Below are 17229 nucleotides of genomic sequence, written 5' to 3' on the forward strand. Positions count from 1 at the left end.
AGCAACCAATGTTTATGTGTTGCATCAACTTTTCGATTAAATGTTGTGTTCGTTATTTTCAACTTGAATATTGGAGAAATATTCACCTCCATTTTCCAGCACTGTCAGAAATTCCATGCAAATACCTGTGCTCCATGCATCAGCAGGGACAGTGAGCGGCTGCTCAGTTCTGCGTCTCAAATCCTGGATAAGAAGAAAAACAGACCAAGCTGCGATAGGGCGGAGATGCTTATCTTTGTAGCTTTCTTTGTTTTCCTGGCACAATGGGGCGAATAAATCACAACAAAAAGACATCAACAATCAGCTATTGGCCAAATTGTTTTTTTAACATCAATATGGGCCCAGGAGGTCACAACTGGTGCATCCCTATTTAGTTAACAGTGACATGTGGACCTGCAGAAACAAGACGGTTGTTCGTGACTGGGGAGTAGGAATTTAGGTTTCCATTTCCTCTTGGTGAAGTGAATATTAGAATTTACAGCTCCCATAACAACAAATTCCTTCATTAGGATCAAAGGTTAGGCTCACCAACAGGACAACATACTTTAACTACACTAAGAATCTGTCTTTCTCAAACAGCACTGGATAATTGCCACCATGAGGGTTTGAATCTGGACAGTAAATGTGGGGGATGTCCTTCCCACTGTTACTACTACTAATACTATGCAGCTTTGCCTTCTTGCAATGCAATTGGAAAGCTTTTCATGGATTTACTGCCTCCATGAGCAAATCCACTGATCTCTGTTCAGATTAAATGAATTTGCTACACAATGTTGCTGTCACAAATGCTGGTGTGAACATTCTGTAACTACTGTATCATAGCCCTCCTGAAAGTTTTTGGGGGTGAAGAGTTGGAGAGGAGAGGCCCGTTCTGCTTTAGATTTTAAACTTTACTCACACCCAGATAATCAAACTCTTTACAGAGAAGGGCATGTATTAAGCCTGCTGCCAGGGTTTAAACCTCCCCCTGCCAATGTCAGGCCTGCTGATAGATAGTGTCAGGCCATGCCCACAATAAGCTGGCTAAATTTGAAAATGCACCTTTTCTTTCATTTCATTTCAAGTTTCACCCAAAATAATTCTTGCACGGTCAGTAGCTGTGAAGCAGTAATGATAAGAACCAGTGATCACAATACAATGTTTCTACTATATCATGAAGCCCTCGTCCAGACCTGTCGTAGGAGTTAACAGCATAATCTGAATTTGGAGTTTAAACGTGATGCTGAAATTAACTAAAACAAAATATATATACATACACATGAGTAAAACAGATGCAGTGCAAAATAAATATTCAGTTCACCATATAATCATCATCACACCATGCCAATTAACTGAGAGATTGTATAGCTTAATTTTTATTGGTATAGTGGCACAGGAATTTACACAGTCCAGTAGTCATCAGGACAATTCTCTCACTCTGACATCTGCCTCGGGCTCTTTATGCAGGTCGCTGTCCAGGATCATCCTTTGTTGCACCCGACAGTGTCACTTTACCTTTTGTAGGCTATAATACTGCCTTACCTTTTGAGAGCGATGGACCACTTTGGACATCTTTTAGCATCTAACTTTATGTCACTTCATGTCACACAGAACAGAGCGGTACTGCACAGCTTGTTACAAGCTGCTAGCCTGTTGTCAGCCCAGCACAAAAAAAAGTGTCTGACAATTTGGTTTAAGCCTAATCTTGAACCTGATGTTAAACCAGTCCTGTGTGCAAATGGGCCCCTGCCTTTAGTGTGAACATGTCTGGCTCATATCCCCATTCCACCCCGTCTCTGACAGCCACATCAGCCAATTGTCAAGAGCAGCTGATGTGTCCTTTTCCCAGTGCATCCATCAGCATGCACACACACACACACACACACACACACAGGTACTCAAAGGGATTTGTGAAAATTCACGAGAAGACCCCTGGCTAACGTCTCAATAATCTCTCACACAGGTCTATAAAAAGACATGACTGTTAGCAGTATGCTTACTGCTTCTGCCTGTGAAAAGGAAGCTTGTTGTCACATTACATATAGCGACCACCATCCATGTTTAACCAAGGCCAAATAAAAGCAGAGGAGATCATAATAATTCATCCAAAACACTGAACAAATAGTCTGTTGATTGTGTGCCTTGTGTTTAACAGCATGCCATATTAAAAGCTTTTACAAGACCAGATGTGGGTAACCTCACTTGGGTCCAACTGTACAACAAACAAGAATTTAGCACATCACAACCTAAGTATTTCTTTTTAATCCTGACATTTACCATTCGAAGTAAAGTCCTGATAAAATACTGAACTGCCCTATATACCATTGCTAATAAGGAAGTGTGTCACTTTCTGTTCCCTCTTCAGGTTGCATGGTCAAAAGGTTGCATAGAAGCGTACTAGATATGGGTGAGGTGAATAAGGGAGAGGACTTGCACAAAAGCCCTGTGCCCTTTGAACAAAATCACGTCAGCTGCAAAACTGAAGTATGCCACTGAAACTCTAGAGACAGAGACTTACTCGCAAATCGTCCACACAACATCATCCCTTCTTTGCACCTCTGAGTGGAAAGAGATTAAGTCGATTAGAATGATATGCAGGTGCAATGTCATAACATGGGATTAAATGCTTCCTTAACACAAATCTTCACAAATGACACAGTTTTCGCAGAGAAACGCGGGGTCTGCTGCCTCTCACTCATGCGCTCTACACACAAGAGATGACATCATGTTGGGTCAGCTTGGGTTTTGGTGCTCAGCTTGCTATCTGCATCTGCCATTTCGAGCGCGTCATGTTAGCCTACATTTACTTTTTAACGCTGGTTATTTAACCGAGCACCGTCCCTGCGTGCAAGTGATGAGCTCTTGTAAAAGCATTCACGCCCGAAATGACTTGTAATATAAAAAAAATTAAATAAAGATGAATGACGTGCGTGTCATTGCGTTTGCATTAAATGTAGTGCAAGTGTTAAAAAAAATCGAAATCCTATAAGCAAAAGTGTGAAGGATGCAGATAATGCTCGGTTGGCTGACAAGTGCAGAGGAGACGTAGTAAAAATGTGGTTCGGGTCATGTGTCGTGGACGTTGCACCGTCTCAACCGAGAGCCATTGTGACTGTGCGTTGATAGTAAAATCTCACTCACAACAATGTAGGATGCAATGGAAGGTACCACAGTCGTTTTGGATGTGACAGACTCACGCATACTGGCCCACATTGCGTGACAATGCTAAAATAACACCAAGGACAAGTTTACACAGCGTCCAGTCGCCTCGTCGGCTTTCAACCTCCCCCCCTCTCCTTCAAATTGTACACTTCATTACAACCTGTCATCCGTTTTTGCTCTCCATACTCACCCCCTGAGGGACAAACCAAACAGCAAAGCGTCTTCCACCGTCAGTCCACAACGTAAGTCTCCAACATTTTCAGCGAAGATTTGAAGCAGGTGCAGAAACGCATCAATCAACAAATAAACACTTCGCTCAAGACCTTTAAAAAGCAAACCTACGCACTTAACCCCGGCGAGCTGATGCTGGTCTCTGTACTCACCCCCTCTGAGTGGAGTGGCGTTGAAACAAAACAACCAGAACAACGTCGAAAACCAGGCGGCCGTGGTCGTTTACAACTTCAGGTGCAACCTACGAGCGACTACTACTCATCCACATCCACTTTCACTGCTTTAGACGTTTAGCTCCAGTAGCTTAGCCGCTGAGACAAGAGGAAGTGTCATTTCACTTCGAGAGCGCGAGGCTAGCACGAGCTGTTAACCGTTAAAAAGGGGGTGGGGGGGGGGGGGGCAAACGGTGACAGCAACAAAACAACAAGGAGAGAAAACAAACACTCACCTCTTGAAAAAGTCGTCGTCGTTGAAAAGCATACTCACTTCAGGGACATTTAGTCGGACTGTGAAGGTATCGTTGGGACTTTGTGAAGTGCTGTCAGTTGGTGTGGACTTCCTGAATGACGGAGCAGCGGGAGCACAACCCCTCGCTCGTGTTTGACAGTTGGTTTGACAGACAGGCGGAAATAAAGTTGTCTCGTGTTGGTGGAGGGTGCGCCGTACTTTGTACTAATTGAACACCAACTGCGGATTGTTTTGCAAGTGTCTTACGCTCAGTTGCATTACCCACATCAAATGCAAAAAAAAAAAAAAAATGTTCAGCATCAAATATCTCCTCCGTAATGCTTCTTCTTCTCTCTTCTCACAAGTACCGCCAGCGACCGAGAATGCTACACCTTATTTCCTTTGTGAATCATTAAAGATGCATGGACTGAGTCATCCCGATTCTGTTGCAACTTCAGTGTTGGTGAGCCACTTCGTCACCTGAATGTACTCAGTACAATGCTGCCACCTGCTGCTGCACATTTGAAGTTCAACTATAACACAAGGCAATGTAAATGTATGTATCTATTTATTCAAAGACCTCATACCTTAAAAACAAGTACAAGAATTTACCTTTGTCCTTTGTACAAATTAAAACACTTATGTGGTTGGAAAATCACCCCATTATTGGTATATTTACTTTATGGCGTTACAGCTTCTGTGTAAATGCAAATCATAGAAATTCTAATTTGAATCTTCTAGGAAACTGAATTCCTCATTGTGAAATTTAACCATCACTGTAAACACACAATTTTGAAATTCAAATAATGAATCAGTTCAAATTCAATCACATAATATGCAGTTAAAGAGAGCTGCACATCTCCCGACAGAAATAGTGCTATGTTAAAGCATAGCACATGGTGAAGTCTGTAAATGTTTTGTTTTGTCTAACCAACAGTCCAAAACCCCAAATCAGTGTTTATTTTTAAGATCGCTAATACAGTAGAGGTAAATCCATTGACCTTCATGTTATCAGCCCAACACTCAACCCAGATTGGTCTTGAACTCAAAATTCCTTGCCCAGTGTTTTTTGCATTACTTGGGAAGCCACAGTGAAAGGGCAATATTTCCATGCTGTAACAATGACTATAATCCTTTACACAAAAAAGGAGGATCACAGCCTTTGTGGGAAGTAAATTAAGGGAATCGTGTTCAGTTCCTTCCTGATATTGTCCTGGACGGCAGACAAAAGAGAAAAATATGTTACAGTTTCCCAAAATATGTTTTGTTTTGTCCAATCCAAAACCCAAAGATATTCAGGTTACTATCACATATGACTACGAAGTAAATAAGTAATAAGCAAATATTCACTTTTGAAAAGCTATAACCATTGATTTTGTGTAATTTTTGGTATAATTATCAAAATAATTAAGAGACCAACTGATTTATCAAGTAATCCTTGAGGTGATCTCGACCAAAAGCCCTTAATAATCACACAAGGTCAGCAGCAAGAGGCTTATAGAGGTAGGGTCCACAATCTCCTGGAAAATAATGAAATGTAATTTGTGAACGGGTCAGCTCTGAGCTGGTTCCTTTAAGTAAACGTTGGGTCTTTGCACCTGATAACCAATTTCATTTTCTATTCTTTTTTTAATATAAATGAACACAAGACGGAATAATAAGATAACGTATATTTATTAATTACAATCTTTGGTAATAACATTAGGACCCAAGCATGCTTGTATGTTACACTGGTCGTCAACATAAATAATACAAAACAATATACATAAAACTCTCAATACAAGTGTGTAATAGTGTTAGCATTATGTGAAATTGTGGTTTTCTGGAAATGATATGGTTTAGTATAATTACATTGAATGATTTATGAGCACATATATCATAGGTCAAAATATTGGGTATTGTTATAAAAGCCAGAAGTGGTACTAAATGAAGAGATGAGCCAAATGATCTGGCTCACTGGAAAGAGCCAGAATTCCCATCACTACTGGAAATCCTGCCGAGGCCTATGGATCATAGGCTATGGTGCTTATAGTGTCTATCTGGAACTGTATAGAAGGTCTACACTGGAAACTATTCTAGCTTTCAAATTTAAAAGCCTGTTACCACTGTTTGATATGTTTTTTTATAACTGTACATCTGGCTCGCTACAAATTATTATTGATACAAAGTCAAACCAACTTCACTATTACAAATACCCACTGGGATCTAAGAATAGAGGAGATGCATTTTGCATTTACCCACGGACCTCAACGATTTCCACACTAGTAACTGGAAGATTATTTCCATGGCATGAGGCTAGAAATGAGCATTAGTACATACATACATAAAGGTTGGAGAAGTATGGCTAAACAGAGCTCCATAGCTACCTGTGAGGACGGAGGTCATTTCTGATAACATGAGAGAGAATCACGTAATGAAAAGTTTGCATTCTGCAATTACACACACATTTACGCACGGTAGGGTTTTATTGCTGAATCTGATACTTTCACACTCAAATGTTACTATTTTTGTCTATTTCGAAATAAACAGATAGATGGATGAACAAATAATTATAAATCATTTAATCAAAATAAAATATTTAGTAGTATGCAGTGCTCCAGGCAGTGAGGTAAGGCTTTGAAACAGCCTTCAAAACACAATAATGGGATGTAACATAATTGAAAAGCAGCAAGATGACTAAATATATGAGGTGGGAAGAAAATGTTACGGTTGTTTTGGTGACTAATAGTCCATCATTTCTGTGATAGAGTTAACTACTGGAAAACACAAAGTTGGAGCAGTGGAGGCTTTATTGAAAAACACAGGATTTCACTCACTGACCACCCATTAATCCTCACAGATCCGCTGTAGAAAAACTAAATGGATAGCGAGCCAACGGAGAGCCAAAACAAAGAGACCCCACAGCCCCTGGTGTCCGCAAATATGCCAGTTTACATGTTTTGCCGTAAATTGAAATACGCATATATAAAACACACCAATTATTGTCGGGTATTATGCATCTTCAACTCTCGATTTTAGCTTTTTGAAAGATCAGATTAAACCATGTTTCTTTCCACATGAAACGTTAATATTACAGACATTGTATACAGGCATACTGTCAGACCGCTTGATACTCCGAGGTCCTGCCAGTTGTAGGCGCTGTTCCAAGCAAGCTGCAAAACACAAATCGATTGTTTATTTTGTGTTTGTTTACATTTTGCAAGCGAACAAATGGCTTCGACTTTGCTATCGCCTATGGTGGATTATTACAATGACGAAGAAGAACTTGACAGCGTGGACGACGACGATGATCGGAGCTTCAGAGGAAGAGACTCAGAGGAAGGTAACGTTAAACGAGTTGACCACAAGCCCCGGCTCGGTCTACTTGTTGGAAAACAGACGGAAACGCGCGATTATTGCAGAAATTCTGCTATTTATTTTTTTTAAATATCATTATTTAAAGTTCTCTACAGATTAAGCTCGAGTGGGAACCGTTTTCTCGTCTCGGATTCACCTGTTTAGCAACTCTCTAAGTCCGTTTTTAACATCTCGTTGTCAGAGCTGGAGAGACAGACCAACGCGAGCTTCAGCCACACGTAGTTAGCTTGCTACGTTAGCTGCAAAGGAAGTTAGCTACCAGACTGCCGCCAAACAAGTTTCTGCCCAGTCAAGAGACATTTCAGAAGCAGGTGATGTAAACGAGTTCAATCGCTTATACCGAGTGAACGTTTCCTAAGATGATAAAACATTTAGCTCACCGATACGGATTATAATATAAATAATCTCGGCTTTGTTTACATGCTAACAAGCTAGCGTTTCAGTAGTAACGTTACGCGAGAGGCATCAAGCAGCTGTAACTATTAGCCCGACCTGCTTTACGTTATTGTGCAACAAATCGTTCCCAACAAAACGCAACTGTAACTGCAGTTAAGACAACGTTAGACATTTTCCAGTCCACCAGGACTAAACACCGTTTTAATAAATGATATTTCACATGGGGTAGTTGCACAGCGTCAATTAGCCAACTAGCTACGTAACGTTAGCTTGGAGCACTGACAGGTCGGCAGGCAGGAGAAACCCTGCGTGCTGTGTCCACTGCACTGCCCTTTTCACACTGTTCAGTGAGACAGGACGGGTTGCTGTGAAAGAGAAAGAAAGACAAGAGGAAAAGCAAGGCGATGACAGCACTAAAAGGTTGGCTAGTTTCCCGGCATTGACTTTCCAAGCGAAGATCTGGACTTATTTTCTTCCGCTCCGGATGTGTTGACGGTTCTGTTGCGCCGAACTACGAGAGCTAGAATCGGGTTACTCTTCAAACAGTAGACTAGCTAACTTAAGCTAGCACATTAATGCTAACCGAAAATGAAAGCTGCTGTGTCAGCTTAACACGACCGGGCCTTACCCTCTTGTGTCGGGTTCTGGAGGTAAACGCCGACTGACCTAGCAGCTAGGTCAGCTGGTGCTTATAAACTTGGCTCCCAAGTTTGCCACATCGCACTAGCCTGAACATGTTAGCTTTGTCTTGAGAGAGTTGCCGTAGGACTGACAGCACGAAGTTAGCCGGGGACCGTTTCTGATTAATCCTACCATGCGGCAAATTCTTGACACTCAAAGTAACAGCTACACATCTATTGGTCGTTATATTAATCTTATTGGATACATGTGTTAAGATTTTTCTAGATGAACTTTTCCTTGCTGCCGATGCGAGGATATATATAAGTGAATGAATCTGGCAGACTTGGATTTTTTTTTTTTTCCTGGTTTCCTAATCTAACCAACCGGAGGGCATTCCCAAGCAGGGTGTTCACCATTACCTTACCAGTGCCACGCACGTCCTTTGATCTGCACAGATCTCTACTCTCTGTGGACACTACATAATTATCTCGTTTACAACATGCTGAATATCTTACGTATAGAGTGTTTTAGTTGAGAGATAGTTTTGAAATCTGTGTTCTCTTCTTCTCTTGGTGTGCCCTTTTCCAGACACGGAAGATGCCAGTGAAACAGATCTTGCCAAGCACGATGAGGATGACTATGTTGAAATCAAAGAGCAGTAAGTGTTTTGCCAACCGTGGCTGGGCTGTTTTGACCTGAATAGAAATCATTTGAAGGTGAAAGTTTTTGAATGTTTGCCCTCATGCTGCACACAGTGAAAGCAAATGTGATCATAGCTCTGGATCATTTCATTGCAGAATGTACCAAGACAAACTGGCCTCTCTGAAAAGACAGTTGCAGCAATTACAAGAAGGTAATTACTTTTTTTTTTTCCCCCATAAGACTGAAGTGTGTCAGGAATATTTGTGTGTGAATGACTTTTATTGTTGCTTTGGATTAGTGTGAGCGTGGGGATACAGGACACAGCCAGATCCTGACTGGTTACTCATGCTGGTGGTTAGGGATTACATCATAATCAGGCCATGAAGGCAGCTTCAGAGGAAGTTTAAAAGTGCAGCCACTGTCTCTGGCTCAAACGAGAAAGCAGCTGAGAAACAGATGATAACTGCTAACAAACAGTCTAAAGCCATAAAATGCTCATTTTGAATCGTCAAACCTGTCTGCTGTTTACTGATACAATTTCTGAACAGCTGGCTGGGCTGTAGCAGGATAGATAGATAGATAGATAGATAGATAGATAGATAGATAGATAGATAGATAGATAGATAGCATCAGCTGTCCCATGAGCTCTTTACTGTTCAGGCTGATTGTGGGGTGACATGCTGTGGGCTCTTTGTAAATCCAAATTAAGGTGCAATGTCAGTGTAATCTAGTCCAGACTGTGGTGGGTGATGTGATGAGAGTAGCAGATCTAGGATGCCAAAATGTTCCTGTGAGTTGTCTATAAATATTAATGATGCATTTTAATGAAATAACTTGTATTGGAGTTTTAATAACTTAACAATTGACTTGCTCTCATGCCACATAAACAGGCACAATTGGATAACACCCTTTAAATTCTTATAGCAAAAGTTGTGATTCTGTAGCTTTTCATATTTGGACGAATGCCACTTTGTCTTTGCAGGTACACTGCAGGAGTATCAGAAGAGGATGAAGAAGCTGGACCAGCAGTACAAAGAGAGACTCCGAAATGCAGGCAAGTTGAGCAGTATTTAGAGAGACTGCTCTGCATCCACACCAACCCTGTTTAGTGCAGCTTATTAAAATTTTGGAGTGCTTCCTGTTTTAGTGTGGTTTGTTCGGCCAGGGGAGAACATTGGCAATAAACAGTGCTGCAAACAACAGCATTATATTATTACTGGATTACATCCAAAGCCTTGATTGAATCTTCATTGATTGACAGCAGCTTGACTTCTAGTCCTTTTCTCTTGTTCTTTTTGTGTTCAAATTCCAATTGTACAAAGTAACGCTGCATTTATTTTCTTTTTTGAGAATGAAGCTATCTTGTTTAAATAAAACTTTATTCTCATTGGAAATTACATTGACCTGATATTTGTTCTACATTCCCCTTACAGATCTGTTTCTCCAGCTTGAGGTGAGTATAATTAATCTTGTTAAACGTCTGATGTAGTTTATATGGAATTAACCTTTTACTTTTTTGGTATTATAAGAAATACGTCCGTCCTTTTTCCATCATTCTGTATCTCTCAACCTTTTGCAGACAGAGCAGGTGGAGAGGAACTACATCAAGGAGAAGAAGGCAGCGGTGAAGGAGTTTGACGATAAAAAAGTTGAACTGAAGGAAAACCTAATTGCAGAACTGGAGGAGAAGAAAAAGATGATTGAGAACGAAAAATTAACAATGGAGCTGACAGGCGGTAAGGAACCCAGAACCATATTATTAATCTTGCTCAGCAGAAGAGACAGAAATGGGGTAAATGTGGGTGGAAGTGAGAGTTTTTCTTTCTCTACAAACTTCAATATTAAGTTATCTGATTGAAGTAGGACATTCATGTACAGTCGATGTTTACGTTTGGCTCTCTGTCTATTTGAATTATCTGTGTGGAATATTTATTTTTGAAATACATTTAAAAAAAAACGGTTTTGCTTTTTGATAGTTTTATACTTTTTGTTATTGTTGGGTTGGTAAAGTTTCTCAATATTTCTTTCATGCATAGACTCAATGGAGGTAAAACCTATCATGACTCGGAAACTGAGGAGACGGCCCAATGATCCAGTCCCAATACCAGACAAACGGAGAAAACCTGCACCAGATATCCTTCACATAAACGTATAGTGTCTGATTGGCTACAGTGAGCTGTCACTTTACATTAATCTGCGAGGAGTACATTGTTCAATGTTGTTTGTACTGGTAGTGTTTGTACTACTGTACAAGATAGAGTTTCAGTCAAAGGTCAGAATTGGCTACATCTGAGGAACTGGCTAAGTTCCTCAGCTTAATTGTGTTTAAAAATGGCTTCCTTAACTCTTCAAACCTCAGCTAAATTATTTGTTAACAGATGAACAGATAATGGAAGATCTAAGAACACTTAATAAGGTAAGTGTTTCTGATAATAGATGTCCCTGCTGAGTCCTTATTTTGTCTAATTATTTCTAACATTTCACACCTTCTCTTTCGCAGCTTAAGTCACCGAAACGGCCAGGTATGTCAATGCTCACCTTTTGCAGTTAATGTCCACTTGTAATGCTCCATGAATTCTTTAAAAAATATGTTTGTCATTTATGGAAATGCGCTTATTCACTTTTTATGAGTTAAATGAGAAAATTGGCACCACTTGCAGCAGCAGCTGGTCAGCTTAGCTTAGCACAAAGACTGGAAACGTGTGGAAATAGCTAGCCTGTCTTGTTCCAAAGATCAGGAAGAAATCTGGACTGTTTCATGGCTGGAAGGAGTTGTTTTGTCATCACCATCTAGAGGTTGCCAGGCGACCAGCAGAGACTTCAGGAAGTCTCCCAGCCAAGAAATGGTGCGGCACATAACCCCTCATAACCCTGCAGCATGTCGTTTTTATACTTGGGTTTTTGCATTGATTAAACAAACAACATGTTAGTTAGTGAGCGGATTTGGTTACCCGCTTCCCATCTTTATGCTAAGATAAGCTGACCGGCTGCTGGTTGTAGCTTCATAATGAACGGACAGACAGGAGACTGGTATCGATCTTTTCATCACCCCCTCCTGTCAACAAGTCAGTAAATAAGCACATTTCCCATTCCTTAAAACATTAAACTATTTGTACAGACGCTTTGCAGGATGATAATAATAATAGCTCTTTCTCCGTCTTCAGTGTCTCCCTCGTCTCCAGAGCACGTCCCCTCTGCGCCGATGGAGAACCCCTCCCAGCGTTATGAGGCCCGCATTGAGGAGGGAAAACTTTACTACGACAAAAGATGGTAAATTTGAAGTTTCCTCCTCAAACTAAACAGTGTTTCACCTGACATTGTGCCATTTCTCACATAGCTCGACTGCAGCTTAAATGACCACTAGATGGCCACATTGCCACAGGTTTGATGGCTTTGGTGTTTGGTTGGTCTTCAAAATATATTTTATAACCACTTTGATGGCATCCTTTTTTTTATCTACAGAAAGAGATATTTCTTAGCAGCCACTGAATAAGTGCAGGTGCTTGAAACCACCATAAAAATGCATATTCAGAGGAGGATACTGTATTAGAATCAGGGCCACATTCTCTTGTGAAGCAGAGACAAAAAGAATGAAACTCCACGACCAGACACGGCTCTGATGCCCAGACATGTGTCAGAACATAAGGTCATTCTAAGAGGGGTACAAATAAGACAATTCTGTCTTGTTATCTGCTGATATAGACAGAGAAAGTTGAGAGGAGCAATATGTATGTGCACTTCTCTTTCAAGGCAAAGTCTCATTTATTTGTCGCCAAAGACGACGCCACCACCATAAAGCCATCTCAAAGAGCTGCAGGGAGACACATGCGTCATTATTCTTCAGTGGGGCTTTAATGATCAAATGCTTTTGCTGTCAGTCTCTTCCCCTGGGTTGGTTCTGTCCTCTGACAGTTTGAAGCCATTAAAAAAACAAAACAGACTTTTTGTTTTGACTTTCCAGTCCAATTATCTATTTAGTGCCATCTCAAGAGGAATGTGGTTAATTCAGCTGGGTAAAATTATGTATGATGAACCTCTCCTGTCGGCACATACACTCTGTGTGTGTGTGTATGTGTGTGTGTGTGTATTTTTCATGCTGACAGGTACCACAAGAGCCAGGCCATCTACCTGGAGTCAAAGGACAACACAAAGATTAGCTGTGTCATCAGCTCTGTGGGGACCAATGAGGTGAGCTTCAGTACTCATCCAGCTCCTGCCACATTTAGACAACTGGCACTACTGTAAAGATGAGGCTAAATATTATATATTTCCCTTTATTGTTAACAAGTCCCATGAAAAGACCTCCTCATCCTCCTAATAAGTGTTGTGCAGCCAAAGCTTGATGTATTTTATTCCTCTGTGCCATAGAGCTCCATTGTTGTCCAAAACCATTAAAAACACATCAATGAGCCACACTGTTGCACTGGGTGATGTGTTCCCTCATTACCATAAACTGACACTGGGCTTTATTTTATAATACTACACACACCACCATGTTGCTGTAAATACTGACCAGAGCCCCAAATGTGTATTAATGTGCAGCTGGAAATGTTTTCCAATAAGTGCAGTATTTGCTCCAGTTTGACATTTGCTAAAAAATAAAAATACAGTTTTAAACAAAACAAAAGAAACTAAACATTTGTGAATAATTATGTCTTCAATAGTAACCTATAATTGAAGAGAGTTTATTATTGTCATTTTTTTGATTATAGTAAATTACAGAATAACACTTAGCCTAATGTTTGTTGTGCAGTGGAGGGCCAGATAATGGTACTTGTTTGAGTGTCAGAATTGGAAGAGATAGCAGCTGCAGATCTGTTTTACCAGTGTTTCAGCAGTAACACTTGCTATTTTCCTGTTCTAATTAACACAAGACTATCTCTAAGAAGTGTCTTTCCAGTGAGCATTCTGAGAAAAAATGTCATGTGAATGTTTTTCTGTACTACCTTGCATTTTTAGTTGAACATGTATATGAAAATGCAGTTTGACTGTCTTCTTACCAACTGTCTTGTAGAAGATAATGTTAGGGTTTAAATTGACATGTCTCATAGCTTTGGAGTGCATTATTTCTAAATGTTTATGTCGAGGGATTGTCTCTGTGTTCGTTCTCCAGATTTGGGTGAGGAAGACTAGCGACAGTACAAAGATGCGGATCTACCTGGGACAGCTGCAGAGGGGAGCGTTTGTCATCCGTCGACGGTCGGCTGCGTGAGACATTACCCCGCCCCTCCCCACCCAACCCCCATCTGTTCAATTCTCTATCCATCCACCCGCTCGTTCATCCACTGCTCCCCTATTTGGTGCATCTCAGTTCAGTTTGGCATGTGGCCTCTTCTTCATCCTCTACACCATCCCTAATACAGTCCTCCGTGGCCAAGAATATCTCATCAGACTTAATCGTTTTTTCCACAGAAACCAAATGCAAGTACAGTAATAGTGGTCATATACACAGCTGGCTGTTTTCCAACATTATTTGTCACTATGTGGCATGTGTGTGAAGGCAGTCAGTGGTCATAAAGGAGCATACTTTTATTTTTGTCTGGTGCTGTCGGCAATCTTTTCTACACCATCCAGTCTTATTTCCATTGATCATTAAGTTATTTTAACAGCCTCATGTTGACCCACAGAAGCTGTCTTCAAGCCTTTTCAAACTGTGGTGGCTCTGGTGACATGTAACAATGCAAGCACTGAAAAACTGATGAGGAATTGCTTCAGGTCTGGCTCAATATCATTAATATCCCTTGACTGAAGAAGTTACAGTTTCCTCATACCAGGAGTCATGCCAGTTTCATAAAAATACATCTTTTGCACTGTCATCAAGAGATGGAGGCTGTTTGCTATGCTGATAGTTTGTCCTAATAACATGTTTAAAAATCCTATGTATTAAACCTTTAATTTGTTATTTGAAAAAGTTATTTTGAGGTTTTTATGTTGTTTCTTTGACCGTTTTATGTGATCCTCTCCATATGTGAAGGATCTGGATTAGTTCAACTGTATTTGCATGTGAAGCATTGAGTTGACTATTGATTTGTACTGTGTTGCATTTTATTAAAATGTTCTCTGCCTTTTATTAAATTGATGAAAAGGTTCATTGCTTTAATATTTTTTTTAAATAATTTTTTTAATTTTACACAAACAATTTTGCTTAAGTAGTTGTGATAATCAACATTACCCCTATGAGTTTCCCTTTACTTTAGCATCTAATGTCTACTAACAAGATTAATAGTCTTCAGCTAAAAGTTTGTTAAGGCTGAGCTAAATGCTAACATACTAATTTTACGAAGGTGTAATGTTTATCATATTCATCATCTTGGCTGCAAACATTTTGTAATTAGCAATTAACACCCAAGTACAGCTGAGCCTGATGGGAAGTGTCAGTATTTAATCATGAGCTGAAAAAAAACCCAAACCTGATTGTAGTGCTAAAGGAAAGGCCAGAGTATTACTGAGATTTATCCTCTGGGACCATGAATGTCTACAAAATGTCTTAAGTATTGATTAGTAAATGTCTGATTTTGAACCTGCAATTTTGACCACTTGGGGGCAGTGGAAACACACTGATATTATCAACCTGTGATATGGCTAACTTGTGAGCAAACACATTGCCTATTTACATATCCAGAAAATACAGAGCAACATTAACATCTATTTGGAGTTGTGTTTCTGGCGATCTTCTAGCTCTGGTTTTGGTCTTTGGTCCAACTATTGAAGGAAATATATGGCTCTTCAGCTGCTAAATGCTCTACTATGTGTGGTATACTGTGGTATACACTGGGTTTCTGAAACTTTGTTGCAAAAAAAACAGCTACCTGCCGCAGCTGGAACCAATTTTCATGAGAGCAGTGAGAGAAAGGCCAGAAAACCAAATCACTCAGCCAAAAGATGCTCTAACACTGCAGAGCTGAGGGGAATTGCACAGTCAGGTGGTAATTCTCTAAGCTTTTGTTAGCGACCTCTTTTCACATACAAGTAGTAGTAGTAGCAAAAAGCTTGATTATGACCACTGTAAATGAGCAAATGTCTTTAAAAGGACATTTAAATACACTTACACTTACCCACTGCAATGCAGATATGGACCCCTTTGGGTCCATGGATTTTCATTGTACAGCTGTTTGATAGTATCTTACAGTAGTAGGGTAAAAAACAAGCATTTGAATATCCATATATTTTTCCATCTCCATGCTTGGTGTCCATATCATCTGTAGGGGGATATTTTCTACATCACAGTGATTTGCCAGTGTCTCAATTTAATCCACCTGACAAAATCACCTCACAGTTCCACTACACTCACACAGGTGTTCTCAACCATCCCTCCACTTTGTAAACAGCTGAATTATTTGGCAATCAGCGGAGGTCTCCGCCGGCCGAACAGCCTGCCTTTTCCCTCTTGTGTGTCCTATCGCTGTAACCGGATGGCATGTTTCCCTTCGCCCTGACTTAATGACACAGCCTGACAAGGAGGGCAATTACTGTTTTGCCATGCTGCACAAAATGCAAGGCTCATCTCAAAAGGCTTGTTGTCCAGAATCCGTCAGGTGTGATTGCTCAGTCTCTTGCGAAGGCATGAAATGAGCTGATAGTGAATGTGATGCCCGTCTGCTCCCTTTATTGTGTCTGGCTTTTGGTTAAGGCCAGAATAACATACACTGAGGCGCTTAATTTGTAATGTGTTGGCATCAGTCTCATATCTAACCACTGTTTCATCATATTCTGCATTTTAATTGATCTGGAATCCAGTGTGTAACATTTAGGAGGACCTATTGGCAGAAATGGAACATAATATCCATAGGTATGTTTTCATTACTGTATAATCACCTGAATATAGGAATTGGTATGGGGGTTCTTTACCTTTTACATCTACAGATGCTGCTGGTAGAGTCTGTCTTGTTTCTACAGAAGCCCAGAACAGACAAACCAAATACTGGCTGTAGATAGGGCCATTTGTGTTTTTCATGTTTCACGACCACCGTAGTTTCTCCTTTACGCTTGGAAAGGGAGTAATCTATTCTCCTCCACATCCATGCCCTTCAAATGATCTGTTTCTTGCTCTTTGGGCCAGTAGGTCTTAAGCTTGCACTGCAGGTGGTTGTTTATACTGTCTTAAATCAATATGCTGAGTAAGCCAGGGAAGGAATAGGAACACCTGAGCATGTGGACAGTTCTCTGGTGATGGATCAATTTTTCCACATGCACCATATCTATTCACCAGAGTGTGTAAAACACCTGCTGACACCCCACCATGCACGAAACAAAAGGAAGCTCTCCAGTCTTCCATGACCAGAAGTCATTACAGCACTCTGGCTGTACTTTGGGTTTGTTGGTAAGTCTCACTGGAGCTGTTATACTCTTTGGTGGTTATTGCTTGTGTGCATAAAAAGTCACCCAGGGCATCAA

General features: G+C 40.5%; 2 protein-coding genes and 1 long non-coding RNA gene across 8 annotated transcripts in view; 2 read left to right on the forward strand and 1 right to left on the reverse strand.

Annotated features, from left to right (window-relative positions):
* The window catches only part of taok3a (TAO kinase 3a), a 67227-nt gene extending 63244 nt beyond the window's left edge, over nucleotides 1-3983 (reverse strand). The window contains exon 1 of one of the 3 annotated variants that reach the window (XM_051423820.1): nucleotides 3821-3983. The gene's annotated coding sequence lies outside the window, so the exon portion shown is untranslated. Of the gene's footprint in view, nucleotides 1-3331; nucleotides 3355-3524; nucleotides 3695-3820 lie in introns of those variants that run through there. The other 2 variants (XM_051423821.1, XM_051423822.1) reach the window with 2 other exon arrangements.
* LOC127376729 (uncharacterized) lies at nucleotides 3214-4474 on the forward strand. The gene is made up of 2 exons (XR_007887562.1): nucleotides 3214-3383; nucleotides 4185-4474. It is a non-coding gene; the product is annotated as an uncharacterized LOC127376729 (long non-coding RNA).
* A 2463-nt stretch (nucleotides 4475-6937) lies between these two features.
* On the forward strand, nucleotides 6938-14924 carry suds3 (SDS3 homolog, SIN3A corepressor complex component). 4 transcript variants are annotated; one of them, XM_051423902.1, is made up of 12 exons: nucleotides 6938-7141; nucleotides 8782-8851; nucleotides 8991-9046; nucleotides 9818-9889; nucleotides 10269-10288; nucleotides 10415-10571; nucleotides 10872-10967; nucleotides 11190-11251; nucleotides 11336-11357; nucleotides 12000-12105; nucleotides 12939-13023; nucleotides 13949-14924. In XM_051423902.1, exons 1-12 carry the CDS (start codon nucleotides 7030-7032, stop codon nucleotides 14045-14047), a joined length of 957 nt encoding a protein of 318 aa, XP_051279862.1. In that variant the 5' UTR covers nucleotides 6938-7029; the 3' UTR covers nucleotides 14048-14924. The 4 variants fall into 4 exon arrangements, with proteins under 4 accessions (XP_051279862.1, XP_051279865.1, XP_051279864.1 ...); XM_051423905.1 differs by lacking the exon at nucleotides 6938-7141 and adding an exon at nucleotides 7183-7487; XM_051423904.1 differs by lacking the exon at nucleotides 6938-7141 and adding an exon at nucleotides 7566-7992.
* Nucleotides 14925-17229: the final 2305 nt, after the last annotated feature.

Source organism: Dicentrarchus labrax, unplaced genomic scaffold (assembly GCF_905237075.1).
Source record: "Dicentrarchus labrax unplaced genomic scaffold, dlabrax2021, whole genome shotgun sequence".
In the NCBI taxonomy this organism is placed as follows: Eukaryota; Metazoa; Chordata; class Actinopteri; family Moronidae; genus Dicentrarchus; species Dicentrarchus labrax.